Genomic DNA, 26,798 nt, shown 5'->3' with positions numbered 1-26,798 from the left:
TTTTTTTTTTTTTTTTGCTGTTTGTTTGTTTTACCCAGGCCCCTGACCCTTGAGGTGAGTAAACTTTAATTCACAGGAAGTCTGCGGTCGTTTCCTAAGCATCATCGTGAAACAGGCAATGGTCCTAAATCATAAAGCGGCAGCTAAGATTAGCTGCTTTTAAACTGTGTGTTGTTGTGCTGCGGATATTTATTAGCCCTGCATGAGTAAAGGACAAAAAAAATAATAAAAAAAAATCGATCCAAGGTGGTTTGTTAAGGGGAAGCATCAAAGAGTGTTTTTCTCTAAAATGCTCATCCATAATAACTCACTGGTGCCACGTCCAAAACTATAACTCAGGTACGATAAAAATAAAGTCATGGGGAAAAAAAATACGTTGTGTGAATATAGAGGCAACAATCCCAGTGTTTGTTCAAGTTAGGAAGAGAATCACTTTCTGGTAAATTGTAGCTGGAAAAGGTTGGAAATAAAAGATGGGACTTATAGTCCTAATAAACTAAAAATCCATCTCAAAGAGATAAAACTAACGTCGTATTTTACTGGATGTTCTCAGTTTGAATACCTTGTCAACACTGTCCGCTCTCTTTAGGCTGATGTCCTCGTTTTCACTGTGGTCCAGTTCTGTGCTGTCAAGTCTGGAGGAAAAAAGCAGCAATAAATTCTTAGTTTAGATGTAACTGCAAAACAAGTCAAAAACATAAAGCCTTCTACTGTTTGTATGTTTTCTGTCCTGTTCAAGGCAGCATAAATACAAATCTTCAGTCTTTCTTTCTTGTTATTGATCTAAAATGAGTGAATAATTAGCTGCAGTTAAGCCTCCGTGAGTTCAGCTGGATGAGTTTAGCCTCCAGGATGGTCGTGGCTGAGGGTTTCGGTGTATTACCTGGTCTTGCTGCGTTGCGGGGACCCCGGGTTGGATGAGGAGTCGTTGCTGGTCGTCTCCATACGGGAGGCTTTACTCTGCAGCTGCTTACCGGCTGACGCCAGCGGCTTGTTCACGGCACCCAACACATTAGCCGACTTGGGCTTGAGCCGGGAGGAGAGGCAGACGGGAACCAGTTTCGGTTGGATATAAGATGAATCGCACAAGTCAGACTTGATAGGTTTTTCACGCTCTTACCTTTCCTGGTGAGAAGAACGCCTTCATCTCCGGTGGGAGATAATTTTTAGTGTTGCTGAAATTCTGAAACGGAGAAGCTGTGTTAGTGATTTCTCTTGTGAAGAGAGAACAACATCAACAACTTGGATAGTACAAAGTTCTTAGTTGAAACAGATTTACCAGCTGTGCTGCTGAAGAAAATAAAAAGCTAATGAGGAAAAGGTTTGGGTGCAGACCTTGTCTGGTTTGGTGAAGAAGCGTGACGGCAGCACGGGGTCTTTGGGGGACTCCAGGCTGTAGGTGGTGCTCTTAGACATGATGATGTTCATGGCTACATCACACACCGTGTACAGCTTCTGTTGAAGGGAAAACAAACACCTGATCAGCAATAAACAACAACACATGGTTATTATACATATCGAGCCTGAGGTTGGAAATGTACCTCATTGGTTTTGGGGTCGCTGGAGGCCTGGGCGTCTTTTGTTTGTTTGATATTTTCCACCATTTTTCGGATGAAGGCGTGGCTGTTGTTTTCGTTCTTGGCCATGATGATCTCCAGGACGAACCACAAAGCTCTGAAAAATGATGTGCAAAACTTTAAATTAAGACCAGTTTCAGTAACAATTTCCCAGACTAAATAATAAAAGTTCACACGCATCTCTGAAAGAGATTAAACTCAGTTTAAATTCCTTGCATTTGTTTTGACTCTAAATAAACACGCCAGGCTGAAATATTCTATATTTTTCTACTTTTTTTTTAATATCAGAACTATGAGAAAGCAGTGACGTTGACATATTTGACTCACTCTTTGATTTCTTTCAGCTGCTCGATGTCCTGAACTTTGACGTAATCTGGGTCGTGTGCCAGAAGGTGGATGGTGTAGGGAACCACGTACTCCGGCAGCAGAGACAACAGCTTGTCTGTTCAAACACGGTGTTCGCATTACACAAAGGACAACCAGAGTACTAAAAACAAGCAGTGAAAGTTTAATAAACTGTTTGTTTTATGCAACCAACTTTTCAAACGACGTCTGATAAGAAATACACACAAAAAACCTGCGAGAAAACAAGTTTTTTTTAGCAGAATCGTGAGCTTGGTTACCGCTGATGGCTGCGTGCTGTTTGAGATACTCTCGGCGTATGTTGACGTTCTTCACCAGGCACTGGCGGGCGTGAGCCCTCCTCTCCTTCACGGGATCTTTGGCACACAAAGCGAACACGGCCATGTACTCCAGCGGCAGACGGAGGCGGCACAGGCCTCGGTGGAGCTTCTGGGCAAAACACTGTCGCACCTGGTAGCACTCGTCCTGGAAGGACAAAAAATGTATTAACAAATGATGAAACAGCAGAAAAATATGAGAAAATGAATATCAGGAAAGGGGGGGGGGATTTATTATCTAACCACATAAAATCTAATGTTTGTGTTGAATTGTGAGCTTTAGGAGATGCAAGCGGACCGAAGGAAGTTCTTACGTTGATGACAAGCGCACACAGCTGATACTGCTCCAGAGTGATGATTTCATGATAGCAGGGCTCCTGCGCCAGCTTGAGGAGCGCGCACGCTGCTGCCAGCCGCAGCCTCGACATGTCTGGTTTACTAAGGAAGAAGAAGGCGGCAGATGTTTAGAATTACAGCCCAACACCCTTTCCTGATTCAGAATACCAAAACAAATTCAGCGGTTCACTGAAACCAGCCTACTTCCTTAGAGGTTCTCAAAGACAGCCACCTCCAGAAACTTGACAGGATACGGTCTCTTACCCCATCCTGCCCTGCTCAGTTAGGTCTCCATCGCTGTGGAGAATAGCAGTCAGCATCCTCAGGGTGGAGTTGCCCGACTTGCTCTGGTTGTTCTTCACTCCCAGCAGCCACCTCACCATCAGCTTTATGCCCTGGATCTGAACGGAGGACAGACGAGGAAAAGGTCAGAGTGAAACGCCTCACTGATTTGTAAAGAACAAAAAAAAAGATTGTCGTATGGTAACTATTAAGAGAATTACGGCTGGAAATACTCCTCAGTGGTAGAATGAACGAGCTGGGTTTATTAAGTACTGACCTTAGCCATAGTTTCTGGAGAGACTTCATCATCAGAAACCCAAAGCTTGGTCGTCTTCTTGCCCGGGATCTAAACAAAACACGACACAAATAATAACCTCAGCTGTTTTCAGACGCCCCGACAGCACGGATCAGACGCACGTGGTGTGCGTATTCTCACCCTGTCGTTCATGAGCAGGTCCTTCACGATGAAGTTGGCAACAAGCGACTTCAGGGGCGCAGCAAACTGTTCTGGGGCCAGCTGGGCCAGGTGACCCAGGGTGGTCAAAGGAGTGATGAGCTGCTCCAGGTTGGCAGGGTCCAGACTTTTGTGCAGAGGCTGGAGAAACACACAGGATTTAATTCAGAGACTACGATCTCAACCAACATTAACATGATGTAAACAGTAATTTCATTTAATAGTAATTTTTTTATGGAATCTAAGTAACTGGACAACTGACCTCAAAGATTTGGGCAAAGTGTGTGTCTCTGTTGCTGAACATGGCGTTGATGCAGTGGATGGAGTACTTGGCCTGACGAGGGGGGCCTCTCTTAGCTTTGGCTTGCAGTACAGGCAGTAGAACACTAGGGGGAGCAGATCAGAAACCCCATTTAAAACTGGCTGAGCATTAGGTCATATAAAATTAAATGTCTTTTGTTTCAGTTTAGTAGATGAAGCTGCAACGTGACTTGGGAATATGACTGGCTGTTCGACACGAGATCAAAATAATCATCTGGTAATAAAACGTACGACTTGATGTGAGGAAAGCTCTCCTCCATCTTGCTGCCGGTGTTCTTGAAGATCTGCAGAGCAGCCTCGGCCACTTTCTCGTCATCCATTTTTAGACAGCCCAACAAAGACTCGAACGTCTCCGCGGAGTGAAACGACACCGGGTGTGTGAAAGACAGCACCTGTTTGGGACGAAAACGAAAGAAAAGCAGGTCAAAAAGCTGCATGATGGATGTTTTTTTTATTATTTACAATAATGAACATCATCACAAAAAGTGCTTCATACAGTTCAGGAAAACTGCAAAATGGAAAAAATGAAAACCTTTCAGTCATTGTCAATAATAACTACAATAAAAGCTCCACATCTTGGTTTAGCTGAAGTCCAAACAATAAAACTCAGCTGTAATTTTAGGTTTCACTCCGTGAACAAAACATTTATTCTGTTCTCTAAATAAATGTACAGCTTATGTCCTTTTTTATCCAAAGGCAAAAGATAACAACATGAATAACAACATATGGGTTTTTGTTGGTGTGCATGTGTTTGTCTGTCTGTTAGCAAAATATCTCATAAACCACCGGACAGATTTTAATGAAACTCTCAAAAAGTAATCCTTGGGTTTACATCTACAACCGATTAACATTTGGAGTCAATCTAATTCAAGATGGTTGCCACAGCTAATAAACCTTATCGAGCAAAAAATGGCTATAACTTAGTCAGTTTTACGGACACCGAGCTAAAATTTGATGCACCTTCAACACGGACTCTGAGAATTTTCTTTTTTAAGGTTTGACCAAAATGTCTACACTGTAATTCCTTGCAGCCCTTCAAGGAACACCAGGTGTGTAGTTTCATTTTATTTCTACCTTCAGCAGTTCCAGTCCCGCTCTGATGGCCTCTTCAGTGGGAACACCCTCCTCCTCGTCGTCAGCTGTTCCATCAATGGACTTGTTCACCTGTTTTATCAAAGCGCTAAAAAGATGCCGGAGGGATAAAGTGAGCCGAACATCGTAAATTACAGGAATGAAATTTGAAGCTCCGCCCCCTCGCTCCAACGCCGTACCTGATGGACTCCGTGTCGATGTGAACCGGAGCAATCCTCTCCAAAAGGAACTTTACCATTTCCAGGAACGGGTTGCTGGGTTGTTTGGGGCTGCCGAGCTTTTTAGTGATGTCTCGCTGCGCAGACGACAAGCAATGGATAAATACATGAGGGGGGATAAAACGCAGTTTTATTTGGAGGATACGCGACTGTGATAAAAAAAATAATAAAAAAAACTCACCACGCAGACTTCAGCCTGCTTACAAGAGCAGCTGGGGCTGACTAAGGTTTCCAGCTGATCTCTGATCCGCTCGTCGTCATCCAAGACCTGAGCCAGCTTCTTCACGAAGTCCTGAGCTTTGCCCGGGTCTGGCAGGTTCCCTGAACACAAACACAATGTTTGTTTGTTTTTTATTGTCAATATGAAGATAAATTCATGTGGTAGAAGAAGTCAGTAACTCAAACAAGAAATGCTCTTACTTGTGATCACCATGACTTTGGCAAAAACAGCTTTGCTGGACGCTTCAGACTAGGACAGATTACAACCCCCCGCCCAAAAAATTACTTTAGAAACACAAACAAAGACGCCAGCAGTTTGTAAAAATGATGATTTTTGCGGCGCGCATCACTCACAGGTACCTTGGGTTTTTTGATCAGGTCCAGCAGGTCTTTGACATGATGTCTCAGCATGTTCTGGCACTTCCACATCTCATTCAAAGCTCTGTAAGGAACACAGACGATGAGAAACAAAAAGCCACTGTACAATGAAAAAAATAAACCTGTTGGACATTTCATTAAGCCATATATTATTTTCACACTGAACGCCCACCACAATGCTTCTCAGAGAGCAGTAATTTTTCTAAAACTTACTTGACAGCGTTTGTGTCTAATGTAGCATACAGGTAATAAAGACACTTCATTCTCTCAGTGGTCTCCAGGTTAAAAGGAACCATGTACTGGGCAAAAACTCTCTCCACCAGCAGCCTGAGGAAAAAACAAAGGGTAAATTTAATTTTAGCCCAAAAAAACGTTGCTCTATCAGGACTTAAATGGGTTCAGGTTAAGCATTAAACCTGTGTAATTGGGTCATAAAACACAACGCTTTGAATAATGCATTTCTACAAAAATAAAATAAACAAAATGATAAACTCAGCACATTTATTCTACGAGTTCTTAAAGTAGAATTTCTCTCAGCGATCATAAAAGATTTATTTTGCTGCCGAACCTTTTTTAAAATGACCCACATTCGCACAAAGGAAGTACCTTTCTAGAGCAGATTTTTCCTGTTGGCGACTGATCAACTCGGGCTGCTGCAGGGTGATTAGGGAAAACTGGACTCAGACATTCTTCTGTGGTTTTGTAAGACTGAAGTGTGTGTGTGTGTTTTTTTTTTTGTTTCCCCTCTTTTCCAGTATCACAGTTTGTCTCATAACAGAGTGACTTTAACTGGAGCCAGTGGCTTGTTTTGACTGAAGCCACAGAGCTTGTGTAGGCGAAGAAACGTAACAGATTTTGAAGCTGTCTTAAAAATAAAAAATTAAAAATAACGATGCCTTTCCTTGGACGTAAGCTGTAACTGTTGATTTAACTGCTTTGTTTTGATTCCCCTGCAGTGATATATACAGCTCAGTATGCTCCTGATGATTAAATATGGAAATTCTGCTGTAAAAATACTTTCATGTAACCTTGACATTTCTGGGACTCTATAAAATACAAATTAAGTGAAATTATAAAGCTCTACCTCCCCAAAAGCAGCTTTATCCTTACAGTCACACAAAAGGTGCGCGCTAACAAATTAAATCAATAAAAACAAAAAATCAAAAGCCGATCAGAGTTTGCATGAAACCAGGTTTAAAATGTGCCACCCTGGAAGTCATCAAAGGGCTTTTCATTTATCCAATAATTCTTTTATAAGAACTCAGAAAACCCAAAGCAAACAAACCTGTCATCGATGCTGTTCTGGTAGTAGATGTGAAGCAGTTTGTCTTTGATCCAGGAAATCTGCTTTGAAGCTTCCCTCCCGCCCTCGCCCTGCAGCGAGTACTTCCTGTAGATGGACGCCAGGCCCATCATGGCCTCCTTACGTACTCGCCACTGACAGAAAACAGGAAAACAAAAAAGAGAGAAACATTCATAAACTTTGGAACTAGTTATTTTTTGGCCATAATCTACAACTGGCTAAAACGTGTCGGATAGCTCTGAGCATCAGAGCTAAATGAACTGAATCACGGGTATTTTTTCTTTAAACCACCGTGTGACGCTACGGTTTTATCACTTACTCTCTTGTCCAAGGTCCTCTCCTTTACAATATTGAGCAAAGCATCATTTACAAGGGACAAGTCTTTCTTAGCAGCAGTTACTATAGAGACGATGACATCATGGCGGATGGCCTCCTCTGGGTCATGTGACCTGACCCTCAAGTATTCTGCAGAGAGACGAAAATAAAACTCAGAAGTATGATGTGATAAAACAGGCCAAGTCTAACAAGAAATAAAACCCAATTTTTGTTGCCACATTTAAAGAACAATGGAAGGTTTCATGTATTCCTAAATGAACTTATGAGTAGAGATTGATCAAAATGAAACAAAAAAAAAAAACCTGTTTTCCTGAAATTTGATGACATTTTAGCCAGTTTACCTGTGAGGTCTTTGGCTAAGTCTGGGTGGTTCATGAGACAGTGACTCGCAAACTTCACACACTCCAGTCTGATAGGCACATGGATGTCATTAAACCTGTTGGGCGAAATCAACACATTATTATCAGCACAACTACAAAAAAACAACAACAGGGGCCTGTAATACACGGCATAGTGTAACAGTAGGTTGTTGTTTTATCTCGACCTAACAAATGCAGGAATTAAAGCAAAAACACAAAAACATATTTTGACTGAATATGTTTTTCAACACCTAATCATATTACCCATCCACCCACACACACACTTGAGAGCCTTTTTTCTGCGTATCAGTCACTTCCCAAAGGTTTTCATGTTAACAGTATAGTGTTTTCTAATGCAGCGTCCAATAAATCGAACAAAAACATTCCTGAACATTTGTTGTGGTGTCTGTCCTTAGAATTTATGAGCTACTGAAATGGTCAAACAAGGTGTTAAATATTATAGAAACATTACTGTTTCCATTTGCAAAAAGATAAAGTTGGTTTGGTTTGAATATAATAATTTGTATAAAGACAATAATGAGACTGCCGGACCGGGGACCGAACCCTGACCATCCAAGTTGTGAGGTGGAACCTCGCTGCTCATTGGAAAGAATCGTACTTGGTTTCACATCAGTCTTCAAAGGTCTCCAAAAACACCTGAAAAGGTTTCTAGTTGCTTTTTAAAAAACACAGCATTCAGAGGGGTCTGAAATAACTCACTAACTAAAGCGAAAATGTCTTTAAATTAGCAACACTGCTTGCATCCAGAGCCGCCTGTTCTGCTCTGATTGGATAAAACGTTGGCTCTGGTTTGCTTTATTTGTTGAAAGCAGCATCAGTTTAATCCCTGAATCATAATTAAATTAAATGATTTTAACAGGACCACAACAAAAAACATGTTTTTTTCCCCCTTCTCATTTTTACAAATGACAGAAATCTATCCTGGCCAAGGAAAATTTAATCCCTAAATATATATAACTAACCATATATCATTTCAGCTAAAAACTGTGCAAAACAACATGGGGGAGGGGGGGGGTCCTAAACCATTTAAAAACCTGTCACAACCAAACCCACTGCAGTGAGACCTACCTGCCCAGGTAACACTGCCAGAGTGGTTTGTTCTGCGCAGCCAGCTCAGAGTCCTTGGCTCCGAACATTTTAGCGAGCAGCTTCACCACCTGCAGCCTCTCATCATTATCATTACTCTGTAGAGACAGAAGTACGGCGAGACAGACACAGAGAGAGAGCGAGCGATGATGCACCAAATGTGGCGGTGGTGATTGCACGGTGCCGAGCCATTAAAAACATAACAGTTTTCATAACACACGACAACTGCAGTTTTATTGATCTCAGTTTTGTTTCTGGAGGAGGAGGACTCGCCGAAGAGCCGAGTAAAGAAGCGCGGAGGGGGGGAGGAGGAGGAAAGCAGCGTGGAAAGAAACAACGAGAAAACGACAGAAGTACGCCAGAGAGAGAGAGAGAGAGAGAGAGAGAGAGAGAGAGAGAGAGAGAGAGAGAGAGAGAGAGACAGGAGGAGTGCGCCGAGTCTGTGATGGAGAGATTTTTATCACAGCTATTATTTTGAGGAGACGGCAGTGATCTACGCTCCCTCTGAACAGTTAATGAGCGTTATCCATCAGCGGGACGCCTTTATGAGACACTGCAGAGGCAACATAATGCTGACTGGCTGACTGCTTCATCTTTGCAATATGAATCAACAAACCTGCAGAGAAAGTGAATATATGAAGTTCTGTTGGTAATGGCTCAGAGAGCTCAGCTTTTTATCTCACAGCGTGGATAAACTTAGAAACCCATTTCAAATTTAAAAAACTGCAATGACTTTCACTTAAACACTCGATTTAAGCGAAATAAGAAGTTTTAATATTCATTTGTTTTAAAAGTTAATCTAAGCACTACAGCATCTACAGCCATTAGAGGTAATAACGATATAATAAAATCTAATGAGAACAGGGAAACGCTGACAGCAGCGTCGCTGAAGCAGATTTTCAGTACCTTGAGTTTAAACTCCAGCTGTGGCAGCACGGACAGGAGCAGGTGGCTGTCTATGTTGTACAGTTCCAGGATGAGGTCGAAAACGTGCTCAGACAGATCACTGACCGAGGTCTTTCCCAGCATCAGCACCTGGTTGAAGAACTGTTGAAGGAAAAAAATATAAACGTCACATCTCCTAACGCCAGAAAGGACTCAGCATGTCTTTGGTTAGCGTAAAACCGGGTTCTAATATAGAAAAATGCACTGCTACAGTCTATTCCAGTGCTCTACATTTCACAGCTTCAAAGGCATGCACAACGATGCGAGTAGCATCATAAAATAAAGTCATCAAATGTGTTTACAAGTTGTGCTTAATATCATGAAAACTGATAGTTTTTTTTAATATTCTGTTTATTAATGTACATAACTGTATTATGTTCACCACTGAATGCAGAAAAGGGAAAAAAAACAAACATCTTACATTGGTGATGTAAGGTTCAATAGCTTGAGCGGTCCTCTTCAGCAGAGCTTTGGCCAGGTCATAAGCTTGTTTATTCAAATTCTAAAGAGAAAAAAAAACAAGAAAAATAAGGTGAGTTTCACACTTTCATGTGTTCTCCACTGTGAAGGAACTTGTTGCGATTAACGCTGCAGACACAGATGAATCCACTTATTTTTCGTTAATTCTCAAGCTGTATTACCTCCTTTCACCTGCAGGGGTCTCACTGAATTACAAGGTATGGAAAATCATTCTGGAAAAGTCTTAAGACAAAAATCAACTGGGTTCAGTTTGTGACTAACTGAGCCATTTCTACTCCCATTCCTGCTCTTCAAGGCAACCTGATGTTTGTGAATTTCTGAGCTTTTTTTTAAAAAAAAAATTGCTTCACTTATGCAGCACTTAACCTAAAAAAAAGCTTTTAAGTTTGCCTTCTCCTGAACCCGAATCACTGTTTGTGACTGCTCCTTTGGTGAGCGTGCACGTACCTTGTGTGCGGGCACCAGGTTGACTAAAACCGTGTCCAAGAGCTCCTGCGACACGGTGTCTCCCTCGCAGATGATGGAGCTCATCAGGTCCACCATGTGCATGTGTACTTTCTGGTTGTGGCCATTGCTACAAAAACAGGACAAAAACATGTTAAAGATCAAGAAGCTTTGTTGTAATTAAATCCACAAATTTCTTATTGGTTCAGTCTTATCTCACTTCTAAAACGGAGCTTTAAATGTGCTTTTTGATTATTATTCACAGATAGACACTTACACTTACGACTGGATTTAAATCAAAACGTTCATACTATTTGCAACGTTACTGTTTTTTGCTTTAATGTACCGTTGTAGAGATTTATCCGATGCCAGTAAACATTCTGTAAACAGAGAATTTTTTTTTACAGGCTGCATCTCATTTCGAAAACAAACGGGCACAAATGGTCCGTGTGATTGAAGAGGCGCCGATCACAGAGAGGGTGGGTGTGCAGACTTGCTGATAAATGATCTGCATTTCGGCAGGAGGCAAAGCTCGTTTCTGTGATGCGTTTTCTCAGAGACTGCGTTTCTAGTCCAATTACCTCCCATTCACTGCCAAGTGTCACTTCCACACACAAGCACAAGGGATGCAATTACCAGCGGTTTCTGATAATGCTTCAGACGGAAAGCAGTCTTTAGATTTTCCTAAGCAGTTAAAAAAAAAAAAAGGAGGGAAAAGTGCAGTATTGACACAACCTTGACACACACCACCACAGTTTTCCAGCACTGGCAAAGAGCCAAACACTGTGCTGCAGAATTCAGCCCTGAAGGTTGTATTCAGCAGAGTGAAATTGAGAAGGAGGTTAGAAGAAAACAGAGGGGAGGAGAGACGGCCGTCAGAGAGAAACAACTGGACTGCTGCCTCCAAATGTAGCAGCAAAGGTTGTGAACAAGAGCTGAAGACATAGGAGTTTTAATAAAAAAAAGAGGTGAGAGGGGAAAAAAACTAAAAACTAAAACCAACCACACATACAGGGCATAATGACACGATGATAAACTGAAATGACTTTTGATGGCGGACTTACTTTATGACCTGAAAGAGCGTTCGGTAAAGCTGGGTGAATATCTCGTTGCTGTCTTCGAGCTCAAAACAAATGTTGTAGGACTTCACCCAAGCTATGTTCTGGACAAAGACAGAGATAAGGCGGGATGTCAGAGGCGAAGCGATGTACGCCGATACTCACAAAGGACGTGGAAAAACTAAATCAAGAACGTAGAAAATATTTGACTCTTCAGCAGAGCAGAAACACTTATTCTGAAGGCTGAAAAGCTAAAAGAAAAAAGGCAAATATGCACAAAAAAAGCTCCATTTTGCATAAGGGAGTCAAACATTTTGGTTCATATTTTATAGATCTGCCACTGCAGACAGTGTCTCTTCAGTTACAGTCATTTGATTCAGAACTAGAATAGATATTTATAATTCTTTCTGCTAGTGCAGTCGATGAATTTATCTGTACTCATATTGTTCTCCGTGAAACACAGTTACTGATCGACATCTAGATTCAGCTCACTTCAGAGCTGCTTCAAAGCGTTACATAATACCTTCATGAGGACACAAGCTTATTATTCACAATCCTAATAATTTTTAGCTTCCAAAAAGATTGATTCACCAATAATTTGCTTTAAATTTAGCCTCATTTGGCCTTTGATTTTAATCAGGAAAATGGCTTCTTGGTGCCAACATTATAACAGACTGAAAATTGCTCAAAGAGTACATCAGTTTAACCTGCTTTACAAAAATCAAGGTACATTTAAAAGAAAAAGAAAAAGATTTACGGTGATATTTTAAGACCTGACGGTTTTTGTCTGCCTTTACACAGAAAAGCTGAATCTTTAAAGAAGAGGTTTTTTACGCCATCTCTTAAGTAAGAACTACTTTGTTTAAAACTCCTGAACACCAGCTGTCCCCCACTTCATTAAAGAGAACATTCTCGGTTTATGAGGCCTGAAGTGTTTCGCTGACCCTGCACAGATGCACTGAATAATATAAAGCTGAGAGGCTCGCATCAGCTACCACTGCTACTAAAATTAAATGTATTTATATGCTGTTTAAATTTCGGGGAAAACAAATAAAATGGCAAACAGTAAAGGCTTCAGACTGGAGCAGATTTGATGTTTGATGTTTGAGTAAATGTGACCGACCTCCAGCAGGTAGAAGTATCTGTTGAACTGTGCGCTTTTCGTGTCCTCCAGTCCTTTCAGCTGTCTCGTGATGAACATAAAAATGTCCTGAAAATAAAGAAAAGAAACAAAACCACAGTTGGTGTCTAAGAAAGATGTAAATGATTAGGGAAGTAAAAATAAAATCAACAACAGCAACTGCTCCATGGATGAAGCGGAGCTGTGTGTTCTTGAAATGTACGTTTTAAAGTTGCAAAGCAAAAAAAACCAACTTTTTTTGTCTGACTGCACCTTTAGTTTGTCTGGAGAGGTGTAGGGTGCCTCCGGAGCGTAAATCCTGAATATATCAGCAAGACAGCAGGCCACTAGCAGGCGCACGTCTTTATCCGGGTGTTTGAGGAAAAAGTCCGAGGCCAGGTGAAGGGCCAGGTTCAGATAAAGTTCCTTCTCTTCCTCGGAGTCTTGGTCCATGTCCATGAAGGTCTTCACAACCATCTGGCAAAAAGGGGGAGGGGTTTAGCGCTCGGTGAACAGTAAATTATTGGGGATATTTTACTTGGGTTAGAACAAGATGATGTTTAGTAAAGTTCTATCAGCGACACTTAATGAGAGCTTATCTGTTTTGTAATAAAAACTACAGCCAGCAGTGTAAATGTCTCTGAGAAAAGCCCTAAAATCCACTCCACCATTCCATCTGTGCACCCAGAGCGATCAATATATAAACAGGCTGCGGTTGAGTTAAGAGGAAGAAGATACTGACCTTGAGCCTGCGGACCATTTCCTCTTTGGAGATTTTGTCAGAGATCTCCTTGACCCCCGGAGGGTAGGTCACCTTCCCGTCTGTGGCTCGAGCTTTAGAGTGAGCCATCCTCTTTAGCTCTCACTGCCTGGAGAAAGAAAGGAGCGGCCGTTAGAAACCGGAGGAGGGCAACACAACGGGTGACAGGTACCATGAAAGTCGAACTCCTTTAGTGCCTAAATAATCATAATAAAAGAAATTTTTAGAAAGAATATTTTAAACCTTTCAAAGAAGACTGAACTAAAGCAACCACTGAAATATTCAAGAAAGCGTTCGATGGGTAGTAATAGCTTTCTACAAGCGGAGTCCGAGATGAAATTGCTGCATTTCGATGGCACAGCTGAATTTTCACTCCAGGCTTTGCTGCCGCTGTATTCAACCAATCATTACCACAGCCTCTCGCAGCTCAAAGAAATTATGCTCAATTCATGTTCAGGCTATTTATGTGAAGCAAAAATGGGCTTTGACTTTCAGTTCTGTGCGCTCCTTGTGAGCAGGATCAGTCATGTAACGTCAAAGGCTTTTTATAGACGTTATAATTTCTGCCCTGGTTTTGATGAGCGGTTATTGCTCCTTGTCGAGCGTGCCTTTCTCTTTTTTCCCCCCCATCTCTCAACGACTTGAATCACCAGAACCATTCGCATTAGGGAGCCAAACCCGCAGTTTATCCATCCATTTTCTAAACCCAGCTCTTCCTGTTCGGGATCGCAGGGAGTTGGGAGTCCATCTCCACCGGTCAACCGAGGGGGGGGGGGCAGGAAACGCCCCGGACAGGTGGCCAGTCCATCGCAGGGTCGACAGAGACAGAATGAGACAATCATTCACTCTTAATCTAACATGCACGCTTGTGAACTGTAGGAGGAAACCAGCGTACCCAGAGAAAAACCCACGCACGAGCCAGCAGTGGCTGTGTAAAACAAAGCGATGGAGTGTGGGAGCAGCTGACATCTATCAGCGTGTGAATGTCGACCTGCGCTGCAACAAGGCAGAGGTCAACTGAGAAAACGTGATCTCGAGAACAGAGTTCATCATGCCCCAGAAACTCTGCAGCCACTTTCACTAAAACACTTCAGACACCCTCTTACCGCCTCGGCATGACTCATGAAAAGACGGAGGCTGTAGGGGGGGGGTGAAGGTAACCTGCTGGTGTTACACCTCTGAGCCACCATGGGGGGGGGGTCAGCAACAGAGGGCAAACTGTTAATAACAGGTAAGGATGAGCTGCCATAATGGCTCGAGGGGGTGCTGTAGCGATGACGTGCCATCCAATGATTTTGCCATCCTGGCTTCATTTATGTAAGCGCATATTTCAGAGGGATGTGATTTAGGAACAACCAGAGGCAACTTAAAAGAGGGCCTTGTGCTTGTGGCCATACTGCAGAGCTGCTTCGTAAAGGAGGCCTGCAAGTCCTGCAGTTGTTTTGCAATAAAAAAATTGAGTTTTAAGATAAACAAACAGTGAACTGTATGAGACTAAAACAGTGATGGATGGGAGAAAGTGAGAATACGAGCAGGTAGAGTCTGCATGTCAAACACAAAATCAATCTTTTGTTGTTCATTTGGCTCACACGCTGAGGGAGGGGGGGAAACGGTGCTAGAGCTAATTATTGTTGATAAAACCAGAGAGGATGTAAGTTTGGACGGCAGCTGCATTAACTTCATGAGGTAATTTTTTGAAATCCTTAAACAATTAATCAGAGAACATAATTAACTCACTGCAAACGTTCAAATTTGTGTGGTGTAGTTCGGCATATTTGTTATTTAGGGTGACCAACACATTTTAGGATGAAAGGGACGTTCCTGTGGGATAATATGGAGCATGTTATGTGAGCTGAAAGGCTGTAAAGAATATTTATATTGTACAAGTAAAACAACATACAACAGATTACACACATATAGATTTGACTAACCTTGTAACAAATTAACAAGTATAATAAACTTCAACCAGTTAATATAAACAAACTGGTTACGCTCATGACTTTCCCTAATCCAGTGTAGTCTTCCTTCTTAGTTTCCAAATCAGGAAAACTGACTTCTACTTTGTAGTTTGAGGCTAATCAACTTTCTATGGTTATTTTTACTCATTTAAGTTTATTTTTTTAACCAAAAACTTGACATATCTCTGTACGACGTGCAGCGAGTCTTTCCAAAGCAGAAGATACTGGATGCAGACAAAAAAGGAGCATTCAAAAATGATCTCAACTAGATGAACGGTATCTTTTAAGGACTTAAAGGAGGAGAAACTCTTAAAGCTGCATGTTCCCGCAGTTGATCGATCTAGTATATGCAAAGTTTTCAGGTCATCTTCTCTTTTGGAGTCAATTAAATGTTAATAAAATACAAGTTTTTCCTAATGGCAGCTAGTCACAAATAATGCTTAAATGATTTACAAGCCATTGTTTAAATGCTTAAAAATATATACAAGGTTTGGCTCATTTGAAGAAAGATTTATTAGAAACTAAAAAAAATAGGCGGCCTGAGACTTTTGCTCATTACTTTATGTACAATTAAAGGCTCCATCAATCTGTTTCGGCAACAGCCTTCAGTCATTATGACATTAATGTTACCCATTTTACTGAAACACGCCTCTGAGAGTGATGAAGAAAGGCAAAGTAAAAGATTTAGACAGATAATTATTGAAGTGATTGAAGACTCATAATTTCCCCGTGTCGTGTTATATCTTTATAGCAATTCATACTGACACGCCAAACATGCAGGGGTTGTGTAAAACAGCAGGTGAAAATCTTTTTTTACCCACCAGTAGCACAATTACACCAGCCAGTTGTTCTTAACTCAACAGAAACACAATCCGTTTCTTCACCTGAAGAACCATCGTCTCCGCAGTTTGTCACGAAACGCTGCAAAAAGCTCGGCCCCTTTATGAGTCAACGTTCTCTAATGATAAAAACAACATGTCATATAAAATATATTCAACTAAAAGACATCTACGGTGTTAAAAAAAATGGCAGTGGATGGAAGCGGAACAGAAGTCTAATCCGCTGCCGAAAAACAATTTTCTCTGATTTGTTCGGCGCAGACGCCGTGGAAAAGCAGTAAGCTACTGCAGCAAATTATTACAGGTGAAACCATAAAGTAGAACATTTTAGACAGTGCTTTTATTTTATTATAACGTGTTTTATTAAATGTCCTCGTTCAAACGATTAACAGCAAACAAGAAGGCTGCCGTTTGCTTTTGAACGCGGCGGGGAACAGCAGGAACGCTTGACGCTGAATTAGTACGTATGAGGAGAACATCTCATTTTTATAGTGAATGTGAGTTTCTGCAGCTAGATGAGCAGTGAAGACAACATTAATGTTTAATTAAAAAAAAAAAAAAAGTGTTAAAAAGTCTAAAATAAGCAACAAATAGATGTGAATCTCAAACAGCCGGCGTGTTAACACACAACGCGGAGAACACTCAGAGCTCTCCTGTTGAGAACACGAACACCACCTTCCAGTCCAAAGGCAACAGATTTACATATTATTAACAAACTGTTCGTGTTTCAATCACACGGAGGGACAAAATAAACGAAACAAGAAGGGGAAAAAAAATATCCCAAGGCAATTTTTTTGGTCCTCAGCTCATTGTCAATATGATGCGTTTACCACATTTTATAACGCTAGGAAGCCTAGATATATATACTTTTTAGACTTTTAGACAATTATAAAACCCATCTCTGAAATACTTAAGATACATAAATTATGACGGTATAAAAATAACATTAGAAAAATATTAAAAGAAGCCTGTCCCTCCACAGAACGCCTCTCTTGTGTCTCTGCTGCAGCAACAGAAGACCACCTGGTTTAACCTCAAATGTACTTTGTTGTCTTTATATCTGTTTGACAGCTGAAGCTACCGTTTGACGCCAACAGCAACCTGGTGCGGGATTCCTCTCCCTCTTGGTGAGCCTATAGATCGGTTTGATCCGATCTATAGTGCTGGGTAGAAACACGTGTGAACGGAGAGGACCCAAACCACGGCCTGCCTTCAGAGACGCTCTCTGCGTCGACACAACTAAGAGTTTGGAACCTCGTACATCCAGTACATGCTCTGCAAAGGGGCAAGGCATTCTGCCCCACAGTGTCCTTGCATTCCTCATTGCTACTTTCGTTTTAAACTTAAAAAGCCTTTCTGCTTCCCAAGTGAGTAGATAGCTCAAGGGAAACCAGCTTGAAGGTAGAAGTTTCTGTCAAAGTCCACCATAAGCCTGACAGGGCTGTGTTGTACACCATTACCACATGTTGTAGCAAACTTCGAGCTGGTTTCAGCTTCTCTGGCCCTCTTTGTCTGCATCTTTACACAGATCCAGGATGGCAGCCTGGCTAAAATATGAGCAGAAACTCTTTTTTCCAGCGTAACACATAAAGCTGCGAACCCAGCCTCGGTCCGCACGGATCAACACCTCTCGCCAAAAACTGCTCAGCCTCTTTCACAAAATGGTTTCAAAGCGGGCCTGAGAGTTGACCTGCCAGTGTTACACCTCTGAGCCGCCGTGGCAGGTAGCGGCACATCCAAAACTGGTCGGGATGTGTAAGGGTAAGCCAGCACTACGGCACGAAGGGGTGATGCAGTTCTGACACCAGCTGGGAGAAGGATTTTAGACGAGAGACGTTCGACACGTATTTTACAAATAATCCTCCATGTCAGAGAGCCCGAGTTACACTCGGTGCTTCACACTGACCTGAGATGTGGCTGAATCGAGTGCAGGTTTATGAGTGGCCGGGAGCGCCTTAAAGAGGGTCTCATTGTTGCAGCCATATCACACAACTGCTCTGTGAAAATTTACTAGTTCTGGTTTAAACTCCATTCTTATACTGTCTCGATTTCAAACATTTTGCTTAACGAGCTTGGGTACTTTGCAGACTTGACACACTAGTCTTATCTTTTTTTTTCTCTAGGCAGGCAGTCATCAAATGGTTTCTGAAGTGCTAAAAACAAGATAGCTGTGATGCTCGGCGAGTAGAAAACCAGCTTCTGCACAATGTTTGACCCTGAGCAGCATTATCTTTAAAATAATAATTCAACACAATTGATATACTTTTAAACCATAAAGTCTCCAGTTTCTGTTGAACCTGATGTTATCTTACAACAAGTGAAGAAATTGTTCCATTTTCTTCTCTTTAGCTGACTGTGCTTACATGAGACATGAACACTTAAGACAGACACGTGAGACAGTAACATGTGAGACGGAGACATGAGACATGAACACTTAAGACAGACACGTGAGACAGTAACATGTGAGACGGAGACATGAGACATGAACACTTAAGACAGACACGTGAGACAGTAACATGTGAGACGGAGACATGAGACATGAACACTTACTCAAGTCTCACTTGACTAGAGTGCAAATGCAGCCTATGACCTTATACATTTGTGCTTTTGACATCATATTATCATGGAAACACTTAACTGTTCAACCGTACTTTGTTCTTTCCAATTAGCAGAGCTGTCCCCCCCCCATTCTGTCTGGCATGTAAAATCCTGTAACTTATTTAACATCTAAAGGTCTGAATTGGTAGACAAAATTATGTTTTGACTTTGGTTGATATTCTTTTATTCACTACAGAGACACTGAGTTTTTGTGAGCTGCCCGAGTCTGGAGGATGTAGAAGCTGCGTTGCAAATGTATGAAACGCAACCCAACAATTTTCTGTGGCTGCATCCGAACGTCTACAAACACACACTGGCAGGCTGCCGAATTGCTTGATTCTGACCTTCTTTTCCACCCCACAGCTGCTGCCAAATTTGAGTCCATCCCTCCCGTCTCTGAGCCACACTGACACGAGGAGAGCTGGCAGCCAATCAGAGCAGATTATTTCTTAGCCTGCCGCGTCTGTGTGTGGACACCATCCAACGGGGGAACATTTCACAAACGCAGCAGTAAATAATCACAAAGGGGGCTAGCTTTACCCAACAATCAACATCTTGACCGTGGGCTACTTTGAGCTCATCGCTGGTTGATTATCGCAGTTGAACACATTTACCTCCCCAGTGGAGGGCCGTTCTATGTGCTGTGTCTGCTCGGCCGCTTCTGGGTCCTTTAAACGCAGCTCCGAGCCTGACTTTGAAGACTCAAACTAATCCTTGTTTCCCAATCTGAACCTCGACAGACATGCTCGCTTTTGTCCCCGGGGGACGATCACCGGAGACAAGACTCGGGACTGGACACCAGCTTTCTGCGAGGAAGAACTCCACAGCCACAAACACTGTCAAAAAGATAGAGTTTTTCTCAAATTAAAGAAAAGGGGGCAGTATCTTTTGTCAGGATCAAGTCCTGAATAAACAGATCCCAGCAACATGCAAAATCCTGTCAGAGACAACATCCAGTAAAAATTTCAAGAAGTCCTGCAACGAAAAACAGAGCAACAAATCCATATATTGCACATACATGACATCCAAAACAGACCAATCACAGCTTCAGTAAACTTGGTTGTACATTTAAATTAGACGTAAACACGAAGGAGAGGTGCACACAAACAGCAGCACACATCAAACTTAAATATATCAAACAAGGTTGTACCCAAAACAATGAAACTATCACTGAAAACTGGAGGCTGTCGCTATTTTTTAGGAATATTTACAGAATATAATTAAGCTTAGCTTTTCACTCAGTAAAAGGTCTGCAGCTAGAAACAGATTAAGAGACAAACAAATGTCTCCTAAGCAACTATTGCAAAAGTTGCAGCGTAGGAAAATCATCGTTCTTATTGAGGAATGGTTGCATTCAATCCTGTTTATTCAGGGTTTTATATGATAGAGACAATGTGTTGTCCAGAAGTATTTAAATCTAAAATAAAGATGACCAAATCTCAAATTAATACCAAACACTGCAGCACCCTGAAAAGTGACTGTCTGACGGTGTTTCCTCAACCCCAACACAGAAATCTGGACTTTGTCGGGTCATAAATGTGCGCTAAAACCAACAGAGCCCACTTAAAGCACAACATACAAATTATAATACTTTCACGTCTTCTTGGAGTTAATATCACGCACCAGGAAAGAAAAGAAAAACACAGCTAAACGCTTCAGTTCCGCTGAGACACGAAAATAATACACAATACGGCGAAAACATTGCAATGCTACCAGCAGAGGCTTCGAAATGTGCACCACGATGCAGCTGTTTCACGAAGATGTAAGATTTGTGATGAAACAAAAAGCAAAGACGTCATGTTATGAATGGAAGATGGTTGATACCGCACTGCAACTTGTAAATAACTACGGAGGGCAGAATGCTCGGCTGCCCGTGGCTAGCTCGGTTAGCTAGCAGGGGGAGTTAGCATGCCGATGCTAACATTAGCAGCGGCAGCAATCTCAGTGACAGAGGTCGGACAGATGGCAGCGTCGCGCGGAACAAAACAGCCCGGACAACAACCGTTATGCGCCTTCCACCACACCGAGCTCAGTTACACCACTCAGCCGGGTCACTGCTGTCCTCACCCCGCGACAGAAACTGAGCCGAGCCAGCGGGCTAGCATTTCGCCGGCTAACCGTTTTTTGTTGTTGTTGTTTTATTGTATTTTATTTTTTTTAGCGCCGCAGGACCAGGTCAAGCAGCGCTGTGAATCGGGCAAAGCTGCCGAGAACACAGGCGAGCGAGGCGGGCTGCGCTCCGCCTTTTTTAATTTTTTATTTATTTTTTTACTATTTTCTTGCTCCTTTAAACCGGACTACCTCACGGCGATGTTTCACGGCTCGTACCTGTTTTTTTGGACAGAAAATTCTGGGAGTTTAACGCCGAAAGGATCTGCTAAATAGTGCATTTCTTACCTGGTAACAATGAATTGTTATAAATCGTGTCCTCCTCTGCAGCTCTCTTCCCCCTCCTAGCTCCAAAATGGCGCCAACATGCAAAGATTCAGTGCCCATGGGTGCGAGCTATCGGCGAGCGAGTAGCGCCACCTATAGGTGCGTTTGCGTACGCCTGATGACCCATTCAGGTCATGCTCGTAAAATAATGAAACTTTTTGACAATTACGGTATATATTTTAATATGAGTTAAAACAAACTAAACACGCAGTTTTTCGTAAGATACGGTGTAAACGTTGCATGAAATGTCTTGTTTGCGGATAGTACTCAAATGTTGTAAACTTTTACATAAAACGGTGTAAAAAAGAAATCTCAAGTTTCGTCGTTTTGTATACACATTGATGATTTGAGGTAAAAATGATAAAGTGGTGTTTGTTTTTACGTTTTCATATTATTTTTTAGATTTCATCTCAAGTTATTTCTGTTCAGCTGTGCAAACAAGAATGGAAAACGCAGTATTCCGACAGTACCTGAACGCACCAAAGCAAATTGTGCAATAGATGGCACTGCCACATTAAACATGATGTTCTCATTAGGACAATATTCACTTTTCTTCTGTACACTGCATTCATAATTCATGAATAGGTCTTTTCACATTATCAAAGCATCTCTTTGCTCTTTAAATCCAGTTAGTACACCACTGCCTGTGCACATTGTTTGCTGCTATGGATGGAGCCTTTTATTTCCCCACTTTCTCAGTCCATTTTTTTATAGCCTTTACCCTTTTGCTCACAGGAAGCTGCTTTCTGCTTGTGTTGATTTTTTACTAAAAAAACTACTAAATATCTTTTTAAAGCTGCTTCTCTGTGTGTTGAGGATATATATATATATATGTATGTAAACTACACATGGCTTTGTCTGGTGTCTGCAGCTGCGGCCAACATGAGCTAAAGGGGGCGCCCTGCTCCAACATTTAGATTCAAACTCTTCAGACCTAAACTAGCCTGTTTCAGTCCAGGACTCTTTTTATTGTTTTTTTTAACAAATATAGTTTCACCTGTAAAGAAATCAATTAACAGATCTAACCATTATTAAAGGTATTTGAACTAAAGAAAAGGCTTTTTGACTGACTTGTTAAAGCTAAAAGAACCAAACTGCTAACTAAAAGTAGCAAAACACTAGCTAAAACATAAAATTAGCAAAAGGATAGCCAAAGCTAAATGTAACAAAATGGCAGATAGAAGCTAAATGTAGCAAAAGACCAGCTAAAAGTTAAAAGTAACAAAACAATAGTGAAAAGAAGCAAAAGGCTAACTAAAATAGCAAAACAATAGCTAATGGCTATAATGGTAAAATGTTAGCTCAAAGCAGGAAAATGCAAAATAGCAGCTAGAAACTAAAAGTACCAAAAAAACAGAAATAGGTTTGGTAAATGCTAAAGTAGGAAATGGCTAGTGCTAGCTAAACCTAAAAGTGACAAAATGGCAGCTAAAAACTAAACAAAGGACCAGCTAAAAGTTAAAAGTAGCAAAACAGAAGCTAAAAGCAGCAAAAGGTAAGGTAAAAGGAGTAAAAGGCTAGCTAAAAGCAGAAATTGGTACAGCAAAAGTGTAGCTTGAAGCTGAACATAGCAGAATGCTAAAAGTATTACAATTCAAAAATATATCAGGTTTCATGTTTCTGACTGAACTGAAGAGATCTTCATGGAATCCTATGGGGGAAATGTTAGCTAAATATCTGCTAAATCTCCTAAATGAGCGGAAGGTTTTGATATATGATGGCTAAAATGTCTGCAGAAGTGCATAAAGGTGTGAAAGTGAAATCAGCATTCAGACTTTTACAGTTTGTTGTGTTAGTTAACAAGTTAGAAAATGGCTCCAGGAGCGGAAGCCACACAGCCAGGACCCAATTAACCAATTAGTCCCGCGTGGATAAATCCCACGAGGAGGAAAGCGGACTGGTTTCTTTGCTCCAGGATGGAGGGGTTCCTGTCCACGTTTCCACCCTACAGCGTCTACGCTCCCCCGGCTCGGGGCGGCGGCTGGGGGAAGAGGGAGGGCCGCTTCATGACCCCCCAGGGCCTCAACTACCTGGAGCTCTGCAAGTCCATCCTGTCCCAAGTGAACCCAGGCTTACCCGCTCCCCCCGCTCTGCCTGCTCCTCCCCCGGCGCCCAGGAGGGCCAGCACCAGGGAGTGCGGCGTGCAGGTGAACGCCCGGGTGGACCAGGTGGTCCAGTGCTCGCTGGGGCCCAAGACGCTGCTCTGCCGCGACGAACGAGCCCCCCGGAGCCCGGAGGGAAAGGCGCCGCTCGGCCTGCGCTTCCTGAGACCCGTGTCCATCTACTCCCCGGTGTCGGACCGCGGGGTCCGCCTCCAAAGCCTCGGCGGCGGCGACGGCGGAGACGACAGCTGCGGGGGGGAAGGAGGAAGGGAAGGAGGTGACGCCTCCGAGGCGGCCGAGTCCGACTTGGAGCGCAGCGACGGGAACCCGGAGAAGGACGCGAAGCCCGCCGCGGTCCAGCGCTCCTCCAGGGGCTCCAACTTTCAGGTGGGGCGGTCTGTCAGGGGCGGAACCAGGACTGAGGGACAAGGGGGCGGGGGGCGCTTAGTTAGCCCCCCACGGGACTCATCACAACTCAGTTTAATTCATGAGTGAACTAGAAGCGAAGAGTTCCTCTGGTTGTCCTCGGTCTTCAGGACGTCTTCCTAACTGTTCCTTTGGGTTTTCATCACAAACACGGCTCCAGTTCAGTCAATTTTAAAGACGTCTCCCTAAAATCTGGCGTGGTAGTAGCTGAGACTGATCCTAAAGTTGCGCTCTGAGCTTCGGCGGTTTGTGCAAGACTTTTTGTTTTAAAAAAATTGCTGTTAAGTATTTGAAGTCAGTCTGTGGGCAAAATATCTTAGGACCCAGTGGGTGGAAATGATCAACGGATATGTCTATAACAGATCACTGATCGCCTCCTGGAGTCAGCCCAGTTTACGCCGTCCACCATAGAAGACTGACCTTTAAATTAAAAAAACAAAACACAAAAATGGCTCTGACTCTCATGAAGGACTTTGATTCAGGCACTGATGTCGTGACGGTCTTAAAAGTCAGAGAAGTGCAGCACTTCTATTCCTACGTAAACCTGAAATGAATCCTATTCTTGTTTCAGTTCCTGGAGCAGAGGTACGGCTTTTTCCACTGCAAGAAGTGCAACATCCGGTGGGAGAGTGCTTACGTTTGGTGCATCTCTGGAACCAGCAAGGCAAGTGACCGGCGAACGAACGAGCAACGACGACATCTCTCATATTAACTCAGAGGTTGTTTTCTTTTATTTTTTTGTCAGGTGTACTACAAGCAGCTCTGCCGGAAATGCCAGGTGGGGTTTAACCCCTACAGAGTGGAGTCCATCCTCTGCAAGGTACGTCGGCTGATTCTTGGGATTCAACTCGAGTTCATGATCCTCGAACGGGGCGTCAGTATTTATCATGTTTCCAGGGTTGCTCTCAGACTTGTTGCATCTGCGAGAAGAAGCAGAGGCACATCAACATGAAGAGGCCTCACCGCCAGGACCTGTGCTGCCGCTGCAAAGGGATGAGGCTGTCCTGCGACGCCACCTACAGCTTCAAATACATCGTCTGAGCTCGCGCCGCTGGAGACCGATCGCACGTCCGCAAAACACCAGCCGCCTCAGAGTAGATCTGTCACTCGCTCTCCAACCAGCAAGGAGCTTCACTGTGGTGGGATGTTTCTGACTACTTCTTAAAAAAAAAAAAAAAAGTTTTTCCTCTATGAACTCTGCTGCGCACCAATACAAATATATTTATGTAAAAAGAAATAAAGTTAATGGCTTATAAATTGCACTTTGAGTTGAGAATTTTGAGAAAACATGTAAATTTAACCTTTCACTGGGTTTTGAGTCGTGTTGCATGAGTTCTAAAAGGTGCAGGAAGGAGTTTTAATAAACAAGAAAATAAAAATCACTTTGATAAAATCTGAATTGCAGGCCACTGGAAGAACGTCCCTCCAGGCAGCTTCTGTTGAAGGACACTTGTTTCAGATGGGTTTGTGGATTAATCAGCCTGCTTAAAGAAAAATCTTTGTACTCTGGGTCTCTTTAGACGTGGCGTTTATGAACTTGTCCTTGTGGGGAAAATATCAAGGTCTGCTCATAAAGATGTAAAATGAAGAACAATCTTTTTGTTGTTGTCCTTTAAGCAGGTTTATTAAGTTGCTGCTCTTCCAATTTTAGTCTAAACTCTTTAAATTCCATCATGTTTAAAGTGAGAACGTTGACATCAGTTCAGTTTGGATTTGATGGTTTAAAGAGCTGCACAGTGTTTGTGGGGAGTATAAAAAAATGGAAACATTAACTTTTAAAATGCAGCCATCGTGATATAAAATGTGATTAAAAGGTGCAGCTAAGTCAGTTAACACCATCTGTGATCGCTTGAAGGCAGACATCTGCAGCTGAACGTTAGGAGTGCGTGCACAAAACATACATTTCTGACATTCAGTATTTGACATTAATTTTAAAAACAATCAAAATCATAAATTGCAAGAAAAACTCTTTAGTTTTGCACATTTTGTCGCTGCACCAGTTTGTCGTGCTTTTGTTTTGTTTTGGTGAAACCTTCAGTGTGTAATTTCTCAGTACTGTGGAGCAAATATGAAATCAGTGCCGCCAGGAATGTCAAAAAAGGCTCCAACACAAAAAGCCGATGCAGTTTTGATATGTCTTTACTTTTGACACCAATTTGTACAGAGCTCCAACTCAAAAAAAACAACTTCACAAAAGCTGTAAAAGTATTTACACAGTGGAAAAAAACAACAAAACTACAGTCTTCTAAAAAGCTTGAAAAATGTGCAATTTCTTATAAGGCATGCAGACACACGTTCTCCCACACACACGACTAAAAAACCAACACAAAACCCCACGAGCTCAAAGCTCCCTTTTGTACGTCATTCGAAACCTGTCGCTCGGATAAAACGTGACTCTGATTAGAAAGAAACACCTCATACGGTCCACTGAAGATGCATGCATGGCAGTTTGATTTGAGGACAAACATCGATAGAAAAGGCAAATCAGTGTGGGTAAATACGTGAGCAGATATAAATAGGACATTTGTACAGTAAAAGAGAAGAAAAAAAGGGCTGATGGAAAGGGTTTCACTTCATTACAGGCTTTGTTTTAACATCGAGTGCTGAATGTCAGCATTTCCCTTTTACGTGGAACTACAAAACTACACACAAACATATCCCACCATGGTTGTGTGACTATTATCGAACTGCTGACCGACGGACAAAAGATCAGGAGTGTGCACGCGCCAACGTGGAACGGAGTACAACGGGGAGAAATAGTGCGCGCGCACACACCAACGGTGCTACAGCTAGCCGGAGAGGAGGGAATGCCACGCACAGAAAAAGGCATAAATAGTTCACCAGTGTTCACAACAGTAGTCGGGAGGACGAAACGGTTCGCTGATCGAGGAGAGACACAGGGCAGGAGACTCATCCGCCGCTCTGTCAGTCCTTCCATCGGCCTGAGGTTGGACTCCTGGGGGTCCGGAG

General features: G+C 42.4%; 2 protein-coding genes across 5 annotated transcripts in view; one reads left to right on the top strand and one right to left on the bottom strand.

Annotated features, from left to right (window-relative positions):
- The window catches only part of pds5b (PDS5 cohesin associated factor B), a 24,005-nt gene extending 2,620 nt beyond the window's left edge, over positions 1–21,385 (bottom strand). Inside the window, exons 1-31 of one of the 4 annotated variants that reach the window (XM_017418151.3) lie at positions 21,262–21,385; positions 13,452–13,578; positions 12,983–13,186; positions 12,713–12,799; positions 11,596–11,693; positions 10,535–10,661; positions 10,029–10,109; positions 9,569–9,709; positions 8,645–8,760; positions 7,538–7,632; positions 7,180–7,325; positions 6,843–6,994; positions 5,771–5,884; positions 5,534–5,621; positions 5,381–5,429; positions 5,142–5,281; positions 4,922–5,037; positions 4,725–4,830; positions 3,882–4,042; positions 3,592–3,715; positions 3,312–3,470; positions 3,153–3,221; positions 2,858–2,994; positions 2,572–2,695; positions 2,201–2,405; positions 1,905–2,019; positions 1,542–1,674; positions 1,336–1,455; positions 1,121–1,183; positions 884–1,026; positions 563–635 (exon numbers count right to left, since the gene is read on the bottom strand). In XM_017418151.3, coding sequence (XP_017273640.1) covers positions 563–635; positions 884–1,026; positions 1,121–1,183; positions 1,336–1,455; positions 1,542–1,674; positions 1,905–2,019; positions 2,201–2,405; positions 2,572–2,695; positions 2,858–2,994; positions 3,153–3,221; positions 3,312–3,470; positions 3,592–3,715; positions 3,882–4,042; positions 4,725–4,830; positions 4,922–5,037; positions 5,142–5,281; positions 5,381–5,429; positions 5,534–5,621; positions 5,771–5,884; positions 6,843–6,994; positions 7,180–7,325; positions 7,538–7,632; positions 8,645–8,760; positions 9,569–9,709; positions 10,029–10,109; positions 10,535–10,661; positions 11,596–11,693; positions 12,713–12,799; positions 12,983–13,186; positions 13,452–13,559 — 3,594 coding nt within the window. In that variant the 5' untranslated portion in view covers positions 13,560–13,578; positions 21,262–21,385. Of the gene's footprint in view, positions 1–562; positions 636–883; positions 1,027–1,120; positions 1,184–1,335; positions 1,456–1,541; positions 1,675–1,904; positions 2,020–2,200; positions 2,406–2,571; positions 2,696–2,857; positions 2,995–3,152; positions 3,222–3,311; positions 3,471–3,591; positions 3,716–3,881; positions 4,043–4,724; positions 4,831–4,921; positions 5,038–5,141; positions 5,282–5,380; positions 5,430–5,533; positions 5,622–5,770; positions 5,885–6,842; positions 6,995–7,179; positions 7,326–7,537; positions 7,633–8,644; positions 8,761–9,568; positions 9,710–10,028; positions 10,110–10,534; positions 10,662–11,595; positions 11,694–12,712; positions 12,800–12,982; positions 13,187–13,451; positions 13,579–16,248; positions 16,392–20,577; positions 20,599–21,261 lie in introns of those variants that run through there. The other 3 variants (XM_017418153.3, XM_025006338.2, XM_017418152.3) reach the window with 3 other exon arrangements.
- Positions 21,386–23,212: 1,827 nt separating this feature from the next.
- On the top strand, positions 23,213–25,090 carry zar1l (zygote arrest 1-like). Its single transcript, XM_017418154.3, has 4 exons — positions 23,213–23,789; positions 24,400–24,492; positions 24,574–24,648; positions 24,726–25,090. Exons 1-4 carry the CDS (start codon positions 23,217–23,219, stop codon positions 24,867–24,869), a joined length of 885 nt encoding a protein of 294 aa, XP_017273643.1. The 5' UTR covers positions 23,213–23,216; the 3' UTR covers positions 24,870–25,090.
- The last annotated feature ends 1,708 nt before the right edge of the window (positions 25,091–26,798 follow it).

This window comes from Kryptolebias marmoratus, linkage group LG13, assembly GCF_001649575.2.
Source record: "Kryptolebias marmoratus isolate JLee-2015 linkage group LG13, ASM164957v2, whole genome shotgun sequence".
Taxonomy (NCBI): domain Eukaryota; kingdom Metazoa; phylum Chordata; class Actinopteri; order Cyprinodontiformes; family Rivulidae; genus Kryptolebias; species Kryptolebias marmoratus.
This window is presented reverse-complemented; position numbering and strand designations above follow the sequence as displayed.

Bases quoted from the DNA above. Each gene is read 5' to 3' on its own strand.
- zar1l (XM_017418154.3), top strand. From the start codon at position 23,217: ATGGAGGGGTTCCTGTCCACGTTTCCACCCTACAGCGTCTACGCTCCC. The intron at 24,493-24,573 runs GCAAGTGACCGG...TTTTTTTGTCAG, and splicing joins GCATCTCTGGAACCAGCAAG to GTGTACTACAAGCAGCTCTG. The intron at 24,649-24,725 runs GTACGTCGGCTG...TCATGTTTCCAG, and splicing joins TGGAGTCCATCCTCTGCAAG to GGTTGCTCTCAGACTTGTTG.